This window comes from Bubalus kerabau, chromosome 3 (assembly GCF_029407905.1).
Source record: "Bubalus kerabau isolate K-KA32 ecotype Philippines breed swamp buffalo chromosome 3, PCC_UOA_SB_1v2, whole genome shotgun sequence".
Classification (NCBI taxonomy): Eukaryota; Metazoa; Chordata; class Mammalia; order Artiodactyla; family Bovidae; genus Bubalus; species Bubalus kerabau.
Window position 1 is genome coordinate 33823619 of NC_073626.1, and position 24537 is coordinate 33848155.

Below are 24537 nucleotides of genomic sequence, written 5' to 3' on the forward strand. Positions count from 1 at the left end.
ACTCCATTACAGAAATACGGCAATTAATATGTACAAAAGTATGTTCGTAGTGCCTTACACACTTAATTAGGGAAGGAGACACAAAGGCACGGAGAAGGCATGCCTGTCACTGTCCAGTCAGTACACAGCAGTCCAAGTTTTTTTTTATATTTTTTGATGTATAGTTGATTTACAGTGCTTTCAAGTGTACAACAAAGTGACTCAGTTGTATTCTTTTTCAGATTCTTTTCCACTATAGGTTAAGATATTTGAATATATTTCCTTGTGCTATTCAGTGTATCCTTATTGTTTATCTTATATATAGTGCTATATCCATTACTCTCAAATTCCTAGTTGAACCCTCCCCACTTTCTCCTTTGGAAACCATAAGTTATGCCTATGCCTGTGAGTCCATTTCTGCTTTGTAAGTAAGTTCATTTGTATCATTTCTTTAGATTCTACATATAAGTGATACATGATACTTGTCTTTGTCTGGCTTGTTTCACATAGTCTGATAATCTCTAGGTTCATCCATATTGCTACAAATGGCATTATTCCATTCTTTTTATGACTGAGTAGTATTCCTTTGTGTGAGCTCAACATTCAGAAAACGAAGATCATGGCATCCGGTCCCATCACTTCATGGCAAATAGATGGGGAAACAGTGTCAGACTTTATTTTTTGGGGCTCCAAAATCACTGCAGATGGTGACTGCAGCCATGAAATTAAAAGACGCTTACTCCTTGGAAGGAAAGTTATGACCAACCTAGATAGCATATTCAAAAGCAGAGACATTACTTTGCCAACAAAGGTCCGTCTAGTCAAGGCTATGGTTTTTCCTGTGGTCATGCGTGGATGTGAGAATTGGACTGTGAAGAAAGCTGAGCACTGAAGAATTGATGCTTTTGAACTGTGGTGTTGGAGAAGACTCTTGAGAGTGCCTTGGACTGCAGGGAGATCCAACCAGTCCATTCTGAAGGAGATCAGCCCTGGGATTTCTTTGGAAGGAATGATGCTAAAGCTGAAACTCCAGTACTTTGGCCACCTCATGCAAAAAGTTGTTTCATTGGAAAAGACTCTGATGCTGGGAGGGATTGGGGGCAGGAGGAGAAGGGGACGACAGAGGATGAGATGGCTGGATGGCATTACTGACTCGATGGACATGAGTGTGAGTGAACTCTGGAAGTTGGTGATGGACAGGGAGGCCTGGTGTGCTGCAATTCATGGGGTCGCAAAGAGTCAGACACGACTGAGCAACTGAACTGAACTGAACTGATACACACACACACACACACACGTCTTTTTTATCTGTTCATCTGTTGCTGGACGTTTAGGTTGCTTCCCTGTCTTGTTTGCTGTGAACAGTGCTTCTGTGAACACTGGGGTGCATGGATCTTTTCCATAGAGTTTTTATCTTTTGTGGATGTATGCCCTGGAGTAGGATTGCTAGATGACATGGTAACTCTGTTTTTAGTTTTTAAGGAACCTCCATGCTGTTCTCCATAGTGACTGCACCGATTTACTTACTCCTTCTCCACTGTTCTTTCTTTCTTTATACCCAAGTTTCTGAACTGTATCTGGAAACTTCCTCTTAACATTTTCCTATAAGCAAGGAACTACTAGAAAATAATGCCCTCGATTTTTCTTTGTGTGGGAAGATCTTTATTTTTCCTTTATTTATCTTTATTTATCCTTCTTGGTGTTCCCTAAGCTCCCTGGGTCTATGGTCTGATGTCTAACATTAATTTGGGAAAATTCTAAGTCATCATTTTTAAAAATATTTCTTCTGTTCTTTTCTTTTTTTCTTCTTCTTCTAATATTCCTGCTATGCATATGTTATGCCATTTGTAGCTGTCTTATAGTTTTTGGATATTTTTTTCTGTGTTTTCTGGGTTTTTTTCACTCTGCTTTTTCAGTTTTGGAGGTTTATTATACAGTATCCTGAAATTCGGAGCTTATTTCCTCAGTCTTATTCAGTCTACTAATAAACCCATCAGAGGCATTCATCATTTCTGTTACAATGGAGTTTTTATATCTAGCATTTCTTTTTTACTTTTTCTTAAAATTTCCATCACTTTGCTTGCATTGCTCTTCTGTTCTTACCTGGTGTCTACCTTATCCGTTAGCACCTTTAGCATCCTAATCGTTGTTGCTGCTGTTGTTCAGTTGCTAAGAGTCATGTCCAGCTCTTTGCAACCCCATGGACTGCAGCACGCTAGGCTTCCCTGTCCTTCGCTGTCTCCTGAAGTTTGCTCAGATTTATGCCCACTGAGTCAGTGGTGCCATCCAACCGTCTCAGTCATAGTTGTTAAAAGTTCCCAGTCTGTTAATTCCAACATGCCAGTCATAAATGGGTCTGGTTCTGATGCTTGCTGTGTTCTTCAAACTTTTTTTTTTCTGCCTTTTATTATACCTTGTAATTTTGTCTTAGTAGCCAGACATGATGTACTGGGTTAAAGGAACTGCTGTAAAAATAGGCCTTCATTATTGTGATGGCAAAATGTGGGCGGAGGGGAGACATTCTATGCAACCGTGAGTAGGTCTCAGTCTTACAGTGAGCCTGTGCCTCTGAACTGTGAACCGCACGAGTGCTTTTTAGTGTCCCACCCACCCACCCAACTATTAGACAGAATGACTGCGGTGGACTGACGGTTGGGTGTTTCCCTTTGCCCAGGTCAGTTACGCACTCATAAAACTTACGCAGGTTAAGCGCTGATTAAATTATTTCTCTTGTGCTTAGACCTTATTAAGAAGAACATAATGCTTTGGTGTATTTCAAAATGTTTTTACCCCTCCCCCTGCTGGAAGTATGAAGAGGTTTTTCTGTGATAGTCACTGTGAGAACCTAGTTGACCTCCAGGAGCTAAAACTCACAAAAGCGTGGCTCCCCATCCCCCACCCCACCCCACCCCCGTGTCTGAGTCCCCCTGGGTTTTAGCTCCCAGGTTTGTCCACGCTGAGCTTTAGCAGTCTGTCAGTTACAGTTCAGTCTCCCCCATCCCAGCACTGGTTCCCACAGCGGTTTTTGCTTATAGATCTCTGTTCCATTAAGTCGTTACTCTTTGTCTATCCCTCTGTTTTAAGGACAGTGGTTTGCCCTGTGACTTCACTTCTCCCTTGGATCTAAGAGTTCTTGATTTTTCACTTTGTTCAACTTTCACTTGAGTAAACAAGGACAGAGTGGCAACTTCCAGACTCCTTCCATGCTGGATCAGAAACCAGAGTCCTCCAATTCTTCCAGTTTGATGTAAAGAGTTTATATCAGGCTCTAAAGCAGTGATTCAAAAGAATTAGTTGAACATTAATATAACATGATCGTTTTTTACCTGAATTTTGATAAACCCTTCAGTGGTAGGTGGTGTGGGTTAGTGTCTTAGACTTACTATTTATTGTGACAAGCATAGCCTATAGACTGGCATTTGGAATGAGTCAGGCTCTCTGTCCTCTGGGTCTTAACCTAGAACATTTTTCTGTCCTGCCCTTTCACCACTCATCCCCATCCCCAGCTTGGCCTCAGCTGAGTGTCTTTTCCTTCAAGAAACATTGTTGACCACCACCCACCTCTACTGTGCTCTTATATGGTCCTATTATACTCTACTCTCATTTTGTAATTCCCGTTACCTTTGTCATTTTTCATTCAATATGTCTCCTCCATTAGACTGTTCAACGTGAAGGGCAGGAACCACTTCTATGATCGCTGCTGTATCCACTGCATCTCGCAACCTATGTTATTAAATGAATGAATGACAATAGGTTCATACAAAAGTATACCTTCTCAGGTGGCTACCACAGTGATTTTCATTATTAGTGACTGTGTCCTGATAGTTCTGTATTGTAATTTTATTATTCATTTTCTTCTAAAAATTCTTGAGAGTTTTAATTATAATTTGTTTACTGTTCTAAATTGCTGCCTTGACCATTGGTAAACAGCTGTTGCTATTCATGTACTTATCCCTCATGTTGTATTTTTGGACATGGCAAAGGCCACTGCGGCAGTGTTTTCTTTTAATTTTTATTATATCATTGTTGACAACTTTGAAAATGGAAAATACAATTAATATTGCCACCCTACCAAGACTGTTAAAACATTATTTTATACTACTGTAAGCTCTTCTGTAACAGAATGTTGGAACTTAAAATGTTTAGATGCAACAAAACAATTCAATAGTGTTGTTTTAGATGACTTGGATTCTTTCTTTCTGGCACACAAGGCAGTTGGCTCCATTGATGCAAAAGTGTTTACTCCTGGCAGATAACAGTAATGAGAAGCCCAGAAATGCTCCCAGTGGGAACTGAGAACTAACATCAGAGTAACTCTTTGCAGCATTGTTTATGACTGAATTATCAAGGTCACTAATTTATTTTTCCTACTAATTGCTGCTGACAATTATCTGGTGAAATGATAAGCATTTGTCTAAACCTGATTTTTTTGGAGCTGACAATATCTCAGCCCCTGCTGTAATGGTGAATACATGTTAGCATTTCTCATTGTCCAGAGGAAACTAAGCTATTTGCAAATCAAATGCATTCATTCATTAGATGATTGTCTATTGAGCACCTACTTATATGTTATGCATTGGATTGTACCCTGGACATACATAGACAAATAAAATAGCAACTTCCTGCCTCCTGGAGAGCTTTGAATCAAACAAGAAAAACAAGAATTAACTGTTGTTATACTGAGCACCTCTCTCCCCAACCCTGCCTGCCATGGGGATTTTGATGACTAACTTCTGCCAATTTGGTACTGTTTATACATAACATCTATTTCTGCTTTATTGACTATGCCAAAGCCTTTGACTGTGTGGATCACAATAAACTGTGGAAAATTCTGAAAGAGATGGGAATACCAGGCCACCTGATCTGCCTCTTGAGAAATTTGTATGCAGGTCAAGAAGCAACAGTTAGAACTGGACATGGAACAACAGACTGGTTCCAAATAGGAAAAGGAGTTCATCAAGGCTGTATATTGTCACCCTGTTTATTTAACTTTTATGCAGAATACATCATGAGAAACGCTGGACTGGAAGAAACAGAAGCTGGAATCAAGATTGCCAGGAGAAATATCAGTAACCTCAGATATGCAGATGACACCACCCTTATGGCAGAAAGTGAAGAGGAACTCAAAAGCCTCTTGATGAAAGTGAAAGTGGAGAGTGAAAAAGTTGGCTTAAAGCTCAACATTGAGAAAACGAAGATCATGGCATCCGGTCCCACCACTTCATGGGAAATAGATGGGGAAACAGTGTCAGACTTTATTTTTCTGGGCTCCAAAATCACTACAGATGATAACTGCAGCCATGAAATTAAAAGACGCTTACTCCTTGGAAGGAAAGTTATGACCAACCTAGAGAGCATATTCAAAAGCAGAGACATTACTTTGCCAACAAAGGTTCGTCTAGTCAAGGCTATGGTTTTTCCTGTGGTCATGTATGGATGTGAGAGTTGGACTGTGAAGAAGGCTGAGCGCCGAAGAATTGATGCTTTTGAACTGTGGTGTTGGAGAAGACTCTTGAGAGTCCCTTGGACTGCAAGGAGATCCAACCAGTCCATTCTGAAGGAGATCAGCCCTGGGATTTCTTTGGAAGGACTGATGCTAAAGCTGAAACTCCAGTACTTTGGCCACCTCATGCGAAGAGTTGACTCTTTGGAAAAGACTCTGATGCTGGGAGGGATTGGGGTCAGGAGGAGAAGGGGACAACAGAGGATGAGATGGCTGGATGGCATCACCGACTCGATGGACGTGAGTCTGAGTGAACTCCGGGAGTTGGTGATGGACAGGGAGGCCTGGCGTGCTGCGATTCATGGGGTCGCAAAGAGTCGGACACGACTGAGCGACTGATCTGATCTGATACATAACATGTGTCTGCAGCTTGAAATAGTTTGGAAATTTGTATTTTAATTGTTTATAATTTAGGTGTAAGGGAAAAAAAGCTTAATATTATTGCCATTAAATTATTACTACCATAAATGTATTTAAGTGCATACAGTATCATGGAAAGAATAGTTTAAGCATAGAAATGGTACACTTCTATTTAGATTCATATAAAATTGCTAAAAATAACATTCACAAAAAACTTTTCTCTAAAATACTGTGCTGTTTGCATCAACCATGTAATTACTTTGCTCAATGACAGCAAAGAAATTAACACATCTCTCATATAATTTGATTGAGATGACTTGGGCAATTAGAAATGGTAATTTTTAATAATTAATTTTAATTGAGAGATGTTTATATCCAGAATGCTGAAATAACTTTTAAGAAGAATATGATACAGACTTAGACAAAAACATGCATAAAATGACACATTCCGTAAGATTTATAGGCTCACAGTTACTTGGAATAGAATGGAAGTTAATGCTATGTCTTTTTCCCATTCTGCCAGCCAGAGAAGACCTCTTATTTAGAGGGCAGGGCTCCCTCCACTGTCTTAAATCAAGGCTCTGCTGTCTGACAAACTGCCCTCCATGATTTTCACAGGATATTTATAACATGGGGAAGTACCCAAAAAAGGAAAATGTTTAATGAAGAGCTTTGCATATTACAGTGCTATACATCATATGGTTCAATTTAGATTCTCTGAAATTTATCAGAGTTAGATTGAAATTATCAAAAGAGGGAAAGTCACATGGCATTGGTACAAACAAGATGTGCCTATTTGTATTTATGTTTGCTAATGAAATTCAGCCATGATCCCCACTTTGATTCTCAGAGTCTCAGACCACCATTCAGTTTTATTCATTGTAATTAAATCTCTTGCCCACACGCAGACACAAGGGCAGCAAGAAAAGGGGGCATATTTTATCTTTTAAAGAGCTATTACATAGCTTTGATATGAAGCTCCAGGGGTTCAAAGATTTATAGTATTAAAGCAAAACAAGATGCCTCTCAGGGCACAGTCACCTCCTTCAGCAAGTGAAGGAGCTGGGAGGGGGCTTGGACTATGAATCTAGTGACCCCACAGAGGGCAGGGCTGAATTGGGGCTGATGGGGGCTGTGGAATTTGAAACAAACTGGTGTAGTCTCCAGTGTTGCTGCCAGAAGAGAGATAGAAAAAGGGAGATAAAAGCACAGTTGGTCTTGACAGTAACTTGGGAGTGAGGTGGGCTAATGTAGCTGTCTTGTGAAACAGCATTTTTATACATGAAATTAACATTTTTATACATGAAATTCAGAGACGTACATACCCTCAGCCCCCACTCAACTGAATAGTCCAATAAATGGAACACTTAGGTTAACTTCATTAGTAAAGACTAGGGAAAGCCTGTGGGCTTCCCCGGTGGCTGAGTGATAAAGAATCCACCTGTAATACAGGAGCCTCAGGAGACACAGGTTCGATCCCTGGGTGGGGAAGATCCCCTGGAGGAGGAAATGGCAACCCACTCCAGTATCCTTGCCTGGAGAATCCCATGGACAGAGGAGCCTGGTGGGCTACAGTCCATAGAATCACAGCGAGTCGGACACGACTGAAGCAACTTAGCATGCACGCAGGGAAAGCCTGTTGCTTTCAGTTCACCCCACTGCCTCCCCCACCACATCCTCCAGCAAAGCCAAGCCAGTAGTCATAGAACCTCTGCCCTCGGTACCCTCGCATCCCCATGGAGCAGAAGAGAGCTCTTGAGAAACCACCAGGCCCTTGGTAACCAGGGTGGCTCCTGTGGCCCGCAAATCATCCAAAACACAGAGTCTACCCTACATTTAGTTAATTGGGAGTTAACAGTAGTTTGGGAAAGGGTGAATGTAGGCTCCAAATCTTTTTATTGTCCTTTCTCTCCTGGATTTAGCCCAAATTGGCCAACTCCAAGCCGACCCAGGCGGGCCACATTGTATGCTTGACCCTAAATCAGACACTGAGCACAGACTCATTAGAAAGACTTGAGCGCAAATAAATGGTGCGTCATTCCCGTGAAGCTTCTAAAGGTGCGTGCTTTTGCCACAGAACCTTTCAGCCAGGTTGATCTTAATTATTTACAGAGTCCATCTATTTATCAAAACTATTATTGGGGGCACTCGGGGATATTAAGTGATTTTCCAAGGGAGAGCTAATCAGATAGCTGAAGAGGCGGGCATAGAACTAAAAGCTCATCATGGCATGTCTTGTTCTAACTACTCAGCTGTCCTGTTTTGGACAATGAAGTCCTTCCCTCCCTCCAGCCCCTTCACTTTTGTTCTGCTCCCAAGGATTCTTTATCTGGAAAAACAGTTTTTCCCCCGACATCTGTTTTCCCCATGAAGGTTGGAGAAGCTGAACATACAGCTTTGGGCAGAATGAGAACCGTCCTAGGTTGTCCGCCGCGTGCCCACAGGTCCGTGTGTCTCTCTCTGGGCAGCAGTTTTTTCATCTGTTAGATTAGGAATTGGACTAGAGGAGTTCTCAAAGACACTTCCCAATTCCAAAGTTTTATTGTTCCTTGATTTTAGATGTAAGCAAAAGACTTGTTCAACGTGGTTTAGTAGGCTTAGCTTCCAAATCCCTCTGCCGTTATGGAATTAAACGTGGTGTGGTGGGCTGCAGGGCTGCGCTCCGTCACAGCAGCATCCCAGCCCCTGGGAAGGAGAACAATGACTGGTCTGCACATGGCCCACCGTCAGAAGCGAGAGAGCCGCAGGTAGCCCGTCCGCTGTCTTCATAAGAGGCACGTCTGCAAACCTCAATTTTTAAAACTGTATTTTGTATTGCGGTAGAATTGATTAACAAACAAGGTTGTGATAGTTTCAGGTGAACAGTGAAGGGACTCGGCCACACATATACTTGATCCATTCTCGTCCAAACTCCCCTCCCATCCAGGCTGCCACATTACACTGAGCAGAGTTCCCTGTGCTGTGCAGTAGGTCCGTGTTGGTTATCCATTTTAAATGTAGCAGTTGAAAACCTTAGTTTCTATTTCTTCTGTATTAAATGCTAAGATTAGGATTCCCATTATGAAATACTGTCTAATCGTGACAGACTGAAAGAATTCTCTATTTGTTGACAAAACCATTTTGGAGTCCTCTTCATGGTGCACTCACCTACTCCACCATCGTTCTCAGCCCTCGTTGTGCATCCAGTTCATAGGGAAGAATTTTTTTTCAAAACATATCTATTTACTTGGTTGCCTCAGGCCTTAGTTGCGGCATGTGGATCTTTTGTGGTGGTGTACTGGCTCCATAGTTGGGGCCTGTGGCCTTAGTTGCACCAGGGCATGTGGGATCTTTGTTCCTCGACCAGGGATTGAACCCACGTTCCCCTGCATCGCAAGGTAGATTCTTAACCACTGGACCACCAGGAAAGTCCCTGGATTGCTTTTAAAACATTCCAAACCCAAACTCCACTCAGACCAATAGACTTGAAAGAAGTGAAGCCAGAGTATCTGTTATTTTTGTAAAGCTCCCCCAAGTTATTTGGATCCAAGCACAGTGTTTTATTATTATTATTATTATATACTAACCTTTAAATTAGTCTGGAAAATAAGCACTAGTTGAGAGTGCCTCCAAACTGAAGATGATTTAGATTCAGGTCCCATCTCTGCACTCCAGGGATTGTGCTAAGCTAATCTAGTTTAAATCTTTGAAGTACAGTTTTAATTTAAGTGACCTTTAGCAAGACTTGAGTTTGTTAGGACTAGGAGAATAGATATGTCTACAGTAATCTAGATGGGATAAATTAAGCTAGATTTTTGGGGGTGGGGAGTTGTTTTCTTTTGTTTAGTGTAAGACAGTGGTATAATGAAAAGAATACAGGTCTTGAATTTTGAATCCTAAATTTACTAATCACTCATTAAACATATCACTTTAAAAAGGAGAATAATAAGGCCTTTCTTTTTAATAGTTGTGGTAATGCTAAATTAGATATGGACGTGAAAGTACTGAATACTTCATAATCCAATTTTAAAAAGTATAGTATTTTTTTTTTTAATATTTGCCACTCCTGCAGTGGAGAGTGAAAAAGTTGGTTTAAAGCTCAACATTCAGAAAACGAAGATCATGGCATCCAGTCCCACCACTTCATGGGAAATAGATGGGGAAACAGTGGAAACAGTGTCAGACTTTATTTTGGGGAGCTCCAAAATCACTGCAGATGGTGACTGCAGCCATGAAATTAAAAGACGCTTACTCCTTGGAAGGAAAGTTATGACCAACCTAGATAGCATATTCAAAAGCAGAGACATTACATTGCCAACAAAGGTCCGGCTAGTCAAGGCTATGGTTTTTCCTGTGGTCATGTATGGATGTGAGAATTGGACTGTGAAGAAGGCTGAGCACTGAAGAATTGATGCTTTTGAATTGTGGTGTTGGAGAAGACTCTTGAGAATGCCTTGGACTGCAGGGAGATCCAACCAGTCCATTCTGAAGGAGATCAGCCCTGGGATTTCTTTGGAAGGAGTGATGCTAAAGCTGAAACTCCAGTACTTTGGGCACCTCATGTGAAGAGTTGACTCATTGGAAAAGACTCTGATGCTGGGAGGGATTGGGGGCAGGAGGAGAAGGGGACAACGGAGGATGAGATGGCTGGATGGCATCACTGACTTGATGGACGTGAGTGTGAGTGAACTCCGGGAGTTGGTAATGGACAGGGAGGCCTGGCGTGCTGTGATTCATGGGGTCGCAAAGAGTCGGACACGACTGAGTGACTGAACTGAACTGAACCCCTGCTTTAAGAAACATACAAATCTCATGCCTTTTATCTGAAATTAAATATTGTGATTAAAAGTAGAAGAGCAAACAAAAAGTCTGCCTTATTTTTTTTCCCTGCTCTTGAAAATGACCTGGCAATGCACTTTAATTGTGGTAGTTAAACTGTTAACATTCAGTTGGAAGCTTTAGTGGCTGCAGGGGCCGTGTCACTCATCTTCTAGTCCTTTGTACCACCAAGCACATAGTGGCTTACACGGAGTTGGAACTCAGTAAAGAGTTGTTAAAATCAAATTCTGCAAATTTATAAGAATTCAGATAATAGAACAAAAATCTTCTGTCGTAGACCTTTGAGAAATGAAGTATTTAAAAGTGAATTTGAGACCTGCTATAATGAGATTTTTTTCCCCATTTTTTTCCAGCTTTATTGAGGGATAATTGAATCATATAAGGTTATATAACATATAAGGCTAGGTTTATTTAAAATCTTCCTTTTGTCTTAATGTAGGCATTTATCACTATAGACTTGCCTCTTAGAACTTCTGCTGCTGCATCCCATAAGTTTTGATATATTGTAGGGCTTTTTTTGTTGTTTGTCTTGAAATTTTTATATTTCCCTTTGACTTTTTTGTTGACCCATTGTCCATGTGGGTGGGTGTTTTTAATTTCTACATATTTGTGAATTTTCTGGCTTTCCTCCTATCATTGATTTCTAGTTTCATTGTGTTTGGGAAATACGCTTGATAGGATTTCAGCGTTCTTAAGTTTGTTAAACCTTGCTCTGTGACTAACATATGGGAGCTGACTATATTGTTTCACTTAAATGATATCCCCTAATTTACATAGGCTTTTATCACACTTTTTTCATTCTTATTTCTTTTCTCCTCTTAATGGATAATATCAAAAAATCTCTCTTCAAGTTGTCACATTCTTTCTTCTGTTTGATTGAGTCTGTTTTTGAAGCTCTCTCTTGCATTTTTCATCCTTCAGCTCCCAAATTTTTGTTTCACTCTTTTTTATGATTTCTGTCTCTTTGTTGAACTTCTCATTTTGTTCATGCATTGTTTTCTTGAGTTCATTGAATTGAACTCAGAAAACTCAGTCTGATTATCTTAAGATAATCATTTTTAATTCTTTTGCAAGTAACTCACAGATACCTGTTTCTTTGGCCTTAGTCACAGGAAAATTACTGAGCTCCTTTGGTGGTGTTACGTTTCCTTGCTTTTTCCTGTTTCTAGGAGCTTTGCATTGATGTTTGCACATTTGAGGGAGCAGTCATCTCTTTCCGCCTTTTCAGACTGACTCTGGAAGAGAAGGGTTTTCACCTGAAAGTGTCTGTGAGATCTCTGGCTGGCTGGAGTTCAGCAGCTCTGATTCTGGGGAAAGCACAGTGGCATAGTCTCCAGGCAGCTCCATCAGCAGCTGAGGTCAACTTTGGCAAAGACTGCAGGGCTCTGCAGTGGCCCAGACCACAGAGGTCCTGCCAGTGGCAGTGGAATCTACAGCTGTTGGGGTCTTCAATGACAGAGGCTGCTGGGGGTCTTCCTTTTTTGCCTGTTGGAGGAATTTCTAGCCAAAGGGATCCTTTTTGGTGCCAGACTTAGCACACTGGCACTCGGTGGCGGTGGAGCCGGGGTTTTGGAATCAGGCACATGGGGAAGTACCTCGGTCCTGGTGCAGCAATGCATTTGCAGTGGCGCCAGCGCCAGCGCCTGAGGTGTAGGCGTGTGCACATCATGGAGCCAGGGTTTGAGTCCTTGGGACTCACCACAGTGATTCGTGGCCCCAGGATGGGGAGATACAGTAGTGGCACAAACTGTGGGGTGCAGCAACGGCACACCCTGGGGATGGTGGGTCAAAGTCCTGCCTCTGGCTCCAGGGCACAGGGTACAGAGCAGCAGCAGCTTAGCCTCAGCAATGCCAGGTCAAAGCCATGACTCAGCACCCAAAGGGTAGAACGCACAGCTGTATCAGTGTAGCCCAGTGATGGCAAGCAATGCCATGACTTAGGACCCAGGAGTGGAACAGAAAGCAGCATCTGGGCCCTGCTGATAGTAGCTGCAGAACCCTGGAGGCAGGGCACAGAGAGCAGCAGTAGCTTCACTCCCATCAACGGTGAGATGCTATGGCATCATGATCCCAGAGAGTGAGGCACAGGGGAGACAGCTCCAGCCCCAGTAAGGAAACACAGCAGTGGGGACTCCATGCAGCTCGATGACTGGGTTCTTTGTTGGTAAAGACTGTGGGGGTGCTTGGTAGCAAACGTCCACAGCACTGGGGAGGGGAGGTTTGCAGCAGGGAATCTCCTGCTTTCCTTTTCCTCTGGGATGATATCCCTCCAAGGTAGGGTCACTCTTTGTACTGAGCTGCTCTGGACTGGGACGGGTGAATAATGCAAATAAAATGCTTCCTACACTTTTCTGTATAGTCATACTTTTTTGTTGTAATTCAGAGCTATTTTTTGACTGTTTGTAGTTGTTTATTGTTTTGTTGGGGAGACAAGCTTTGGGACCTCCTAGTTTGCCATCTTGCTGAGGTTAGTCCCTACAATGAAATTCTTGTTTTATTTTACTTTAAAAAGCGGAGTAAATCAGGAAGTATAGTAGTGAGAATACGTGTAGGTCTGAACTGAAGGGGATAGTTTTATCTGTAATTAAAGTCTTACTAATTAGGCTACTGGCACAAACAACACGTATGCTGCTACTGCTGCTAAGTCGCTTCAGTCGTGTCCGACTCTGTGCGACCCCATAGATGACAGCCCACCAGGCTTCCCGTCCCTGGGATTCTCCAGGCAAGAACATTGCAGTGGGTTGCCATTTCCTTCTCCAATGCATGAAAGTGAAAAGTGAAAGTGAAGACGCTCAGTCGTATCAGAACCTTAGCAACCCCATGGACTGCAGCCTACCAGGCTCCTCCGTCCATGGGATTTTCTAGGGAAAAGTACTGGAGTGGGGTGCCATTGCCTTCTCCGAAACAACACATATACACACAATCATATTCAACTTGGAACTGCAGGGTATGCTTTGTAGCATATTTATCTTCTAACAGGTCATAATTTGGAGCTGAATCAATAAAAAAGAATGTCAAAAATGGGGGACTAACTTGATACTCAATTTTAGAAAAAAAGACCTAAGAACTACAATTGGTCCTTAAAAAAAATAAAAATACATATTATATATATATATGTGGAAGTGTTAGTCGCTCCATCGTGTCCAGCTGTTTGTGTCCCCATGGCCTATAGCCTGCCAGGCTCCTGTCCAAGGAATTCTCCGGGCAAGAATACTGGAGGGGGTTGCTTTTCCCTTCTGCAGGGGATCTTCCTGACTGAGGGATTAAACCCGGGGTCTCCTGCATTGCTGGCAGATTCTTTACCATCTGAGCCACTAGGGAAGCCACATACATACACACACACACATACACACATGTATATGTATACATATATTCTTTGCTGGTACTTTGAGAGATATTAAAATATCTGAACTTATCAGTACATTTACATGGAAGCAAACAATAGTTGAGAACAGAGCTCTATTAAATCAGAAATGAAGCTTAAGTGGTATATAGCAAGTCAGAGCTGGTTTGAGGAGAGGGAGTCTGTGTTATTAATTAATTTATACTTTTCAGTAGTTGGGGAGGTCCCGGCTTTTTCTGCTCAAGGTCTGGGTTTTACTAAGAGTGTGTGTGAATCGTTCACAATATCTAACAATAGAGAGTGAGTGGGATGCAGAGTGTTTGATGAGAACGTGGCCTCTGGAAGGGCCTCACACCAAGCAACGTTTAAATTTAGTTTCAGCATTCGCAGCACAAATAGAGAGAAATTCACAGTTGACACAAAGATGAGTTGTCTCCATCCATCTTCCTTTCAAGTTGCTTACTCTGGAAGGGATGCCACATTTGGGACGTTCCCATAATTGCCCTACACAGACAGACTACATACATCCTTTATACATCAAAAGGAAAGAGCAGTGACTCAGGGTGGAGGGCCCTAGGGGATTGGTTTGCTGAAATTGCTCTTCACTAATTACACATGCTTGTTTGTTCCTTCTTTATTTTAGAATTAGAATAGGAAGAACTTATTCCAGAAATCCGGGTCAGCTCTAAACTTTGGTTTTCTTACTAAACTTGAGGGCCTCTGTTATTCAGTAAGCCTGTCATCTTTTAGTTGTTTGCAAACAGCATTAATCAACTCACCTATGAAGGTGAAAAGAGACCTTTTCAACACTGGAGTAAACCATTTATCTCATATCACCCGCCCTGGAAAGATTAAACTTGGTAATTTCTCAGGTAGGCTCAGCCAAAACTTTGGTCTTCTCCTGAGCCAAGATTACTTTTTCAAACAAGGCTCACCTCAACCATTTATATTGAAGAGGAATCCAGCTTTACTCCCAGGTCTGTTTATCTCCATGTAAACCATCCCTGGGCTTTAAATATTATGTTATGTTGAAGGTTGTCACAGTGGTTGCAAAACGTGAAATATCAAGGGTAAGAAGCAGAAAGTATTACTTTGGTGTGAGCCTCTCCAAGGCGGCCGTGGTGGAAGGGGCTATTTCAGGGCCTGAGGCTCCCCTGCCTGTGGTTGTGGGAAGACACCCTATCCGTTCCTGCAAGTTATTTGTGGCTCTCCAAGGAGCTCATTTTCCACTGTTCTCTCGTGCACGGTCTTAGGAGCTCGAGTTGGAATTCTCTAGCCTTTGTTCGCACGTGTGCTTCAGTCCAAAAGTGCCCTGTGACGCAGAAAGTCCGTTGGTAAGATGGAGCTCACAGAGCGAGCCCCAAAGAAGGGCTCTATGGGATCTGCCTGTTTTCTCATCCTTGATGCGCTGATCCAGAGTGAACCGTGTCATAGCCCACTAATGAAATTTCAGCCAGGGCTCCCAAGCCTGACAACCGTAGTAAATCCTGTGTAAGCAGGAGCTGTGGAGGGAAGGTTTTGAAGCTAATTGAATTTTATGATTAAGAGGAAGTTATTCGGAAAACCATTTTTGTTTCACCTCATGTTGGTAGAAGTCTTTGTCAAAAACTTGGGTTTTACTTTTCTTTTTTTTTCTGTATAATTAAAAATAATCATTTTTTAGAATTAAACTCTTCTGCACATTCCTAACATTATCTTAATCATAAAAGCTTATTTTGTATTTCCTATAAGATGGCTGTTGAAGGTAAATTTATTGGACTGAAAGTTTATATACTCCAGATCAGCCCCAGAATTATTAGCTTAAAAGAACAAAAAATTCATAATGTTATGAGGATTTGTCTTTTTCACATTTTTCTGAAAATAAATTATATAAAAATTTCATCTAATTGAGGGTTACAAATTCTCTGACGGTGGCTGGTCCAAGTTTAACTAATGAAAACTATGGTGGTGAAAAGAGGAATTTTATTCCTAAATCCTGGATTTCAGTTCTGCTTCACTCTGAGTCTCATTGTGAAAGGCCCTGTATGGCCCAATTCTTCCAATTCTGAAACGCAAAATATATCTCTTGGGATGAAATGTTGCTTTCTTTATGGAGTATATTACATTATTATGCCGTGTTACTTTCTTTACTGGGGTATATTACATTATTACAATTAGTATTTATTTTCCCATTTTTCTTTTATGGGTGTATTTTTATCCCATCATGAATATCTATCTATCTATCTATGCATAATAAAATTAGGTAAGATTCAAGTTTTCTGTAATGCCTATAATGTACAGAACTCTAGCACTGTATTGGGCAAGGGGGCCTCTATTACTATCTGTTCCCATAGCTTTTTACTGAGACTATAAATTAGGCCTGGGAAGGATATAATGAGTCAGTAATTTATAGACTATTAAGATACTTAGTTAGAAGTGATTCTTGGGCATGTCCAATAGAGAACACATGTTTCTAAAGGACAAACAGATTCAATACAACATGTCTTTGGCCTAACCAAGCCCAATCAATTAACAAAATGGGATGTCTTATTTTACATTTCTCCCACTGCCCCGAAATAGAATCACTAACCACTTGTTAACCACACTGACTTTTTGACAGAGCAGTTGCTAATGCTTGGCCACCAGCAATGTTCAGATGAAGCACCCTACCCGATTGTAGCCAGCCAAGCCCCAAAACAGGAAGAAAGTGCTGCTTGCTCTTTTGCCCCTTTCCTGCTTTGACTTGATGTGATAATTCACTGCAGATTTCTTCTTCTTTGACAGAGTGCCTACCGCAGGAATGGGATGGCTTTTCTGGCCTGCTGATGCGCCTGCGACTGCAGCAACAGGAAAGGCGATGTTGTATTAAGGTGATTTCTGTTCCCCAACTTGGCAAAATAAAATACAAGTTCACCCTCTCCACAGCCTTGGGAGTGGGTTGGTTTGTTGTGACTATCAACTGACTGACTCCAGCCCTTTTCCAGCCCCCTCAACGCTTAGTCTTGTTTACTGGATGGGCCATTTAGCCAATTAATGGCAGGATGTTCAGGGTGGTGTGTAGGTGGACAAGAATGCAATTTTGCAATTTGAATTTGGAGTAGAGCTGCTCTCAGCTCACATAACTTAAAAGCAGTGTCTTTTTTTTTTTTTTTTTCTCAGTGTTTAGTCTGTGTTTTATTTGATGCATTTTGTAATCCAGGTTTGGGACAAAGGACACACAATTAAAAGGACAGTCACATTTCCCCTTGCACTGTCCCACCAACTCTACTTTCTGACATTTGGTGACTAGATCTTCATGTATTTTACAGACACATGTCCACCTTATGAACTCAGACTAATCAAAGACCTAATAGGCCCGATGAACTGTCTGTTCCATCTTTTCTTCCCTTCACCCCATGTATTGTACATCTGTCATTTTTACGGCGTCTTCCCTACTTTCCAAGTATGTGCCTGTGGTGTGTTTTTTCCCTCATAGAACTCTTCCCGTCTTCATTTCTCTCCTTCCCCTGTCCCTTGGATCCCCAGGCCCACCCCTCACACACACCATACCCATTTAGAAGCCAAGCAGTTAGAATCAGTGGAAGGGCAGCTGAGTGATCGGTTTTCTCACTCCAAAGTGCTAGCACCTAGCCTGAGTGTGGGCTGGGCCCTTCCCTGCTCTAGCAGCTGAGTTATCCTTCTGACATCTATACTTTCTCCAGCAAATGAGGAACTGTCACTCTTGGAAACAAACTCAAATATAGCAGTAATATACCTATCTTGATTCAACTTGAATTACAAAAAAAGGAAGTTATCTCTTTCACACTTGATGACTTTTGCATAATTTTACTTTTATTGTCGTTTCTACTCGCACTGAGACAGCCTTTGTCAAGAGTTAATAAAATAGAAATGAGAAGCGTGAAGGATTTTCCTGCTGTGACCAGATCACAGCGAGGCTCAGCTAATGGGATTGTGCCACAATAGCTTCCCTGGTGGCTCAGACAGTAAAGCGTCTGCCTGCAATGCGGGAGACCTGGGTTCGATTCCTGGGTCGGGAAGATCCCCTGGAGAAGGCAATGGCAATCCACTGCAGCACTCTTGTGTGGAAAACCCCATGGACGGAGGAGCCTGATAGGCTACAGTCCATGTGGTCGCAAAGAGTCGGACACGACTGAGCAACTTCACTTTCACTTTTTCATTCACATTTGTGAACTGTCATTTACCTGATCTGTGTTAGTCCTTCCGGAAGAAATCTTCATGTCAAGAACAACAACAACAACAAAAAAGTACAGATATATAATATCAAAAAATTGCCAAAGGGTTTTGATGTTCCATCTGTGATTGGTGAAATGTATGATTAAACTTTTCTTTTTATCATCATTCTTATTTTTCTTGGCGTCCCTAATCACAGAAAATTATAAGCTTGCAGTAAACATCCTAACTTTTTTAAATGACAGCATTTATTGTATTTGGTTTCTATGCCAGGCTCATAGATGTATAAAATCTTCAGGAGCTGATTTTTCACATCAAAATTCCTCCTCTCCCACATTGTACATTTTAAAGTATGCACAAGACAGAAAATATAAGGTTTAGGTTTTTTCCCCTTCATTTTATTCTACCTGATCTCCTTATAGTCCCAGAGAAGGAAGACTCAACGTACATTTCTCTCAGAAATATGACAGGTCTATGTTTTTGTTGGTCTGGCGTATGTTTGTCTATCTTGAACAGTCTGACAGGTAATTATTTATAAAATCTGGTTTTGCCCAGTAAGTCCATATAATAACCTTTCACTTTTCATCATAAGCCAATGAGCTGAATTTAGAATAAAACAAGGTCATTTATGTCTGTCCTGAACCAGCCTAGATGTCCCCGTAATTGCTCAATATTAATATTTGTAATTCTTTTTTTTTCTTGTCTACACTTAGGTTCTTTTTCTGACTCTTTCCACAACGCTAAATTTGAAGTGAAATAAAATTTCCTTAAGCAGCGAGTATAGGGGGAAAAAAGATTTATAAAAGGAAAGTTTCAGAAATTGGGACTTAAATAAATTGTTCTTTCAAGATTAAAATATTATGTGGAATCGTAAAATGTCAGAGTAGAAGACGGTCTTAAAGATCATTGACTACATCCACTCATTTTACAGATGGAAAATGATGGCTTGGAGAGGGAAACTGACTTTCCCAAGGTCACTCAACAGTGGCTGTGACAGACCAGAGACCAGACTCATTGCCCCTAATTCTCAGCTTAGTCTTATACTCTGCCATTCTGGATCTGCCTTAGATGTCACCAAGACACGTCAGAGTAAAAGCATGTTTATCTTAGACAATAACCTAAACTTATTTTGTGAAAGTGAAAATGTTAGTCACTCATCCGTGTCTGACTCTGCAATCCCATAAACTGTAGCCCACCAGGCTCCTCTGTCCATGGAATTTCCCAGGGAAGAATACTGGAGTGCGTTGCCATTTCCATCTCCAGGGGATCTTCCTAACTCAGGGACTGAACCTGTGATCTGTCTTTTGCATCTCAGGCAGATTCTGAGTCATCAGGGAAGCCCCCAAACTCTTATTTTTTAAATGATTCTAATTATGGACATATTCTAAAGCACAAGCGTTAGATTAAAATCTTCAGATGGGCTGTGATATTAATTAACTAATGTGTTATATGTCAGTTGTACATCAGTTTTTAAAAAGAAGTCAGCCGCGTGAAAAGATGTTCAGCATCACTAATTACTGGAGAAATACAAATCAGAACTACAATGAGGTGTCACCTCACACTAGTCAGAATGGCCATCATCAAAATGTCTACAAACAAAAAATGCTGGAGAGGATGTGGAGAAAAGAGAACCTTCGTACACTGTTGGTGGGAATGTAAATTAGTACAGCCACTAGGGAGAACACTCTGGAGGTTCGTTAAAAAGCTAAAAATAGAGCTACTGTATGACCCATCAGTCCAACTCTGGGGCCTATATCTGAAGAAAACCATACTTGAGAAAGGTGCCTGCACCCTAGTGTTCACTGCAGCACTGTTTACAATAACCAGGACATGGAAGCAGTCTAAATGTCCATCAACAGATGAATGGATAAAGAAGGTGTGGTGTGTATATACAGTGGAGTATTACTCACCATAAAAAAGAACAGTGATGCCATTTGCAGCAACATTGGATGGACCCAGAGATTATCCTGTGTGCTGCACTTAGTCGCCCAGTTGTGTCCTGCCAGGCTCCTCTGTCCATGGGGGTTCTCCAGGAAGGAATACTGAAGTGGGCTGCCATGCCCTCCTCCAGGGGATCTTCCCAACCCAGGGATCAAACCCAGGACTCGCGCATTGCAGGATGATACTAAGTGAAATAAGTCACTTAGTAGACAAATATCATACGATATCATTTATATGTGGAATTTAAAAAATCATACAAATGAATGTTTGCAAAACAGACTCTCAGAAAAACAAACTTATGGTTACCAAAAGGGAAACATGGAGGGTAGTGGATGAATTAGGACGTTGGGATTAACATATACACACTCCAGTATACAAAATAATTATAATCAGCAAGAACCTATTGTAAAGCACAGGAAACTCTGCTCAACACTCTCTAATGACCTATGTGGGAAAAGAATCTGAGAAAGAATAGATATATGTATATGTACAACTAATTAACTGCTATGTACCTGAAATTAACACAATATTGTAAATTAACTATACTCCAACATAAAATGAAAAGTCAAAGCTAAACAATATAAAAAGTCAGGCTCAATTGTAAATCAAATGGGAATATACAAAATAGTTTCTATTTTTGTACCTCTGTGTTTAGGAGATGGAATTTGAAAATAAATAAATCAGGTAAGTAAATAAATAACTTCTCTTTTGAGAAACTGATGCTGCCTTATAGACATGAGGATAAAAGAAATAGAAATATTTCTCCCTTGGATCCCTTAGAAAACTAGGAATAAAACTACCATATAACCCAGCAATCTTATTACTAGGCATATACCCCAAGGAAACCAAAATTGAAACAGACATATGTACCCCAGTGTTCACTGTAGCACTATTTACAGTAGCCAGGACATGGAAGCAACCCTAGATGTCCATCAACAGATGAATGGATAAAGAAACCGTGGTACATATACACAATGGAATATTACTCAGCCATGAAAAGAAACATATTTGAGTCAGTTCTAATGAGGTGGATGAACTTAGAGCCTGTTATACAAAGTGAAGTTAGTCAGAAAGAGAAAAACATATTGTATCAGATCAGATCAGATCAGTCACTCAGTCATGTCCGACTCTTTGCAACCCCATGAATCGCAGCACGCCAGGCCTCCCTGTCCATCACCAACTCCCAGAGTTCACTGAGACTCACGTCCATCGAGTCAGTGATGCCATCCAGCCATCTCATCCTCTGTCGTCCCCTTCTCCTCCTGTCCCCAATCCCTCCCAGCATCAGAGTCTTTTCAAACGAGTCATCTCTTCGCATGAGGTGGCCAAAGTACTGGAGTTTCAGCCTCAGCATCATTCCTTCCAAAGAAATCCCAGGGCTGATATCCTTCAGAATGGACTGGTTGGATCTCCTTGCAGTCCAAGGGACTCGCAAGAGTCTTCTCCAACACCACAGCTCAAAAGCATCAATTCTTCGGTGCTCAGCTTTCTTCACAGCCCAACTCTCACATCCATACATGACTACAGGAAAAACCATAGCCTTGACTAGACGGACCTTTGTTGGCAAAGTAAAGTCTCTGCTTTAGAATATGCTATCTAGGTTGGTCCTAACTTTCCTTCCAAGGAGTAAGCATCTTTTAATTTCATGGCTGCAGTCACCATCTTAACACATATATATGGAATCTAGAAAGACCTACTGATGAACCTATATGCAGGGCAGCAATTAGGGGCTTCCCTGGTAGCTCAGAGGGTAAAGAGTCTGCCTGCAATGCGGGAGACCCGGGTTTGATCCCTGGGTTGGGAAGATCCCCTGGAGAAGGGCATGGCAACCCACTCCAGTATTCTTGCCTGGAAAATCCCATGGACGGAGGAGCCTGGCATGGAAGGCTATAGTCCATGGGGTCACAAAAAGTCGGACACAACTGAGCAACTTCACTTCACTTCAATGGAATGTAAACATAGAAAACAGACTTACGGACCCGGGGGAGGGTGCAGGGAGGAAGGACAGTGTGGGACCAATGGAGACAGTAACGTGGAAACATGTGCACTACTGTGCAACACAGATAGCCAGTGTGAATGTGCGGAATAATTCAGGGCACTCAACCAGGGCTCTCACAACCTGGAAGAGTGGGATTGGGTGGCAGGCGGAAAGGAAGTTCAGGAGGGAGGAGACACATGTATACCTATGGCTGACTCATGTTGATGTATGGCAGAGACCAACACAGTATTGTGGAGCAGGTATCCCACAACTAAAAATAAATTTTTAAAAAAAATAAATATTTCTCCCTTCACCTGAATTTGGAAATGCAACTTTCTAAACATGCCATTTTGAGGATATGTCATTAACCTTCAGTCTGCACGTATTGCAATAGTTGAGATTCAAAAATAATGTTCCAATTTTAGAGGCAAGAGTTGTTATTTAAGCATAACTATTTTTAATGGTGTATATAATTTCTGTATTTGGGACGAATTCCTCATTTATTACTCTATGTTCTTTGTTCCTATAAAATAGTAAACAATCCACTTTTAATGCTTTTACCATGTAGAAGACAGATAAACATAACTGGTAATTCTTGATCTCAGAGTAAACAAGTTTACTTGTCTAGAAATTATAAAATTTAATTTTATGAAAAAAAATTTATGTAGTTCCCAAATCAGGCATTTCTTTCCAGTTCATATAACCCCTTATGTAAAACTGAGTCACTACAGAGCAAATATTCCCTCATCTGCCCTCCTGGAATTTAGATAGAACCTTCCCAAGTTGCATTTAAAATTCTACCATCAACCATGTATACATCTTATAAAATATTTTACAGTTTCCTGTATGCTCTGGCTGAACATTTCATAGTACATAAACACTTCTGCAAATAATATAAGGGCATCAAGTTGAATATGTCATAGCAGTGGCGGCCACATTAAGCTGATTCTTCATCGATTTATTTTCTTATTTTTATGTTCTTATTTGGAAGACAAGATGAAACGTTCTGTGCTCTTATTGTATAGTTGGTGGGAGTGGGGAACAAGGGAAAACCAGGGGACTCTAGCTAGCAGTTTTAGTGGAGTCGAGTTCATTAAAGGAAAGGCTTTCTGCAGAGGGCGTCAAGCCAAGCTTCAACAACAAATCTCTGCCTGCAGGAATTGGAAGTAAATGTGATAGTTAAATAAGGGCCAGATGGCTTTAAAAGCTCAAATATTAAAAAGTCATATCTCTTAAAGTAAGTTTCTAGTGTCAAGACTAGGATAGTGATACCATAGCACTTAAGAAAAAAAAAAGAGAGACTTACATTTTTTTTCTGGAAGAAAATATCAAATATTCAGGCTGTCGTAAGTCATGAGAGTTTTGGCAATTGAAGCATATTTTAAAACAATTCCTACAAAGTCATGAGAAACCCAGATACAATATTTCATTGTTGGAAACCACTGTAACTCTGTATAGGGTATTATATTCATGTTCTCTTTTCTGCTCATCACCACCCAATCTTCACTATTCCTTTTTTTTCCCCAAAGAGTATAAAACTAGAAAAAGATATAGGAAAACTCAAGAAGTAAGATGTTTACTTATATAACTGTTGAACAGTTTACTTGCTATCAAAAATAATTTATTGTATCAGCATTTTAATAATGTTTCACATAATAATCGTAGTTTCACATAATAATCATAGGACACCATGTGCCACCCTGAATCCTAAGCACTTTATGTGATTATCTGATTAAATCCTCACAACCCCACTATGAGAGATGCATTGTCATTCTCTGTGTTGCCCGTAGATGGTAGAAAGCAAATTTAAGAACAGAAGGTTCGAACTTCCCTGGTGGTCCCGTGGTTAACAGCCTGCCTGCCAGTGCAGGAGACACAGATTTGAACCCTGGTCCGGGGAGATTCCACATGCTAAGCCCGTGTGTCACAACTCCTGAGCCCATGCTCTGCAACATGAGAAGCCCACACACACAGCTAGAGAAGGCCCACGCATAGCAACAAAGACCCAGTGCAACCAAAAATAAATAATTAAAAAAAAAAGAAAGGATGGTTCAGTGCCTTATGCAGAAGTGCCCAAGATGGAGCTATTGTTAGTACCCAACGCTTTGACCCCAAAGCTCATGCTGTAAACCAGTGTTACACCACATGTATTGTACTAAAGATTTCTGATAACAGAATTGCTGCCCTGAACCTAGAAGTATTTCTCAATACCAAAAAACTTGATTACAAGAAAATTTTATTTTAACTTCACATTCCTTCCCTGAGGCCAAGTATTATGTATATAATAGAATATCATATAATGTATAACAGACTATAATTATATAGCATGATGCCAAGTCCTCTGTAATGTCTTGAACCTTAAGATAAATACATAGGATCAATGCACATACTAAGAATCCCTGTACAAATTATGAGGAAAACTTCCCCAAGATCCATGTGTACAAA

The 24537-nt window shown here is 41.0% G+C and overlaps 1 protein-coding gene across 8 annotated transcripts in view; it reads left to right on the plus strand.

The window, feature by feature from the left end:
* SUPT3H (SPT3 homolog, SAGA and STAGA complex component) overlaps positions 1-24537 on the plus strand; it is a 413877-nt gene that overhangs the window by 383203 nt on the left and 6137 nt on the right. For 6 of the 8 annotated variants that reach the window (XM_055571284.1, XM_055571283.1, XM_055571290.1 and 3 more), the window contains one exon: positions 16767-16906. In XM_055571284.1, the coding sequence (XP_055427259.1) occupies positions 16767-16808 (42 nt within the window). In that variant the 3' untranslated portion in view covers positions 16809-16906. Of the gene's footprint in view, positions 1-16766; positions 16907-24537 lie in introns of those variants that run through there. The other 2 variants (XM_055571285.1, XM_055571286.1) reach the window with 1 other exon arrangement.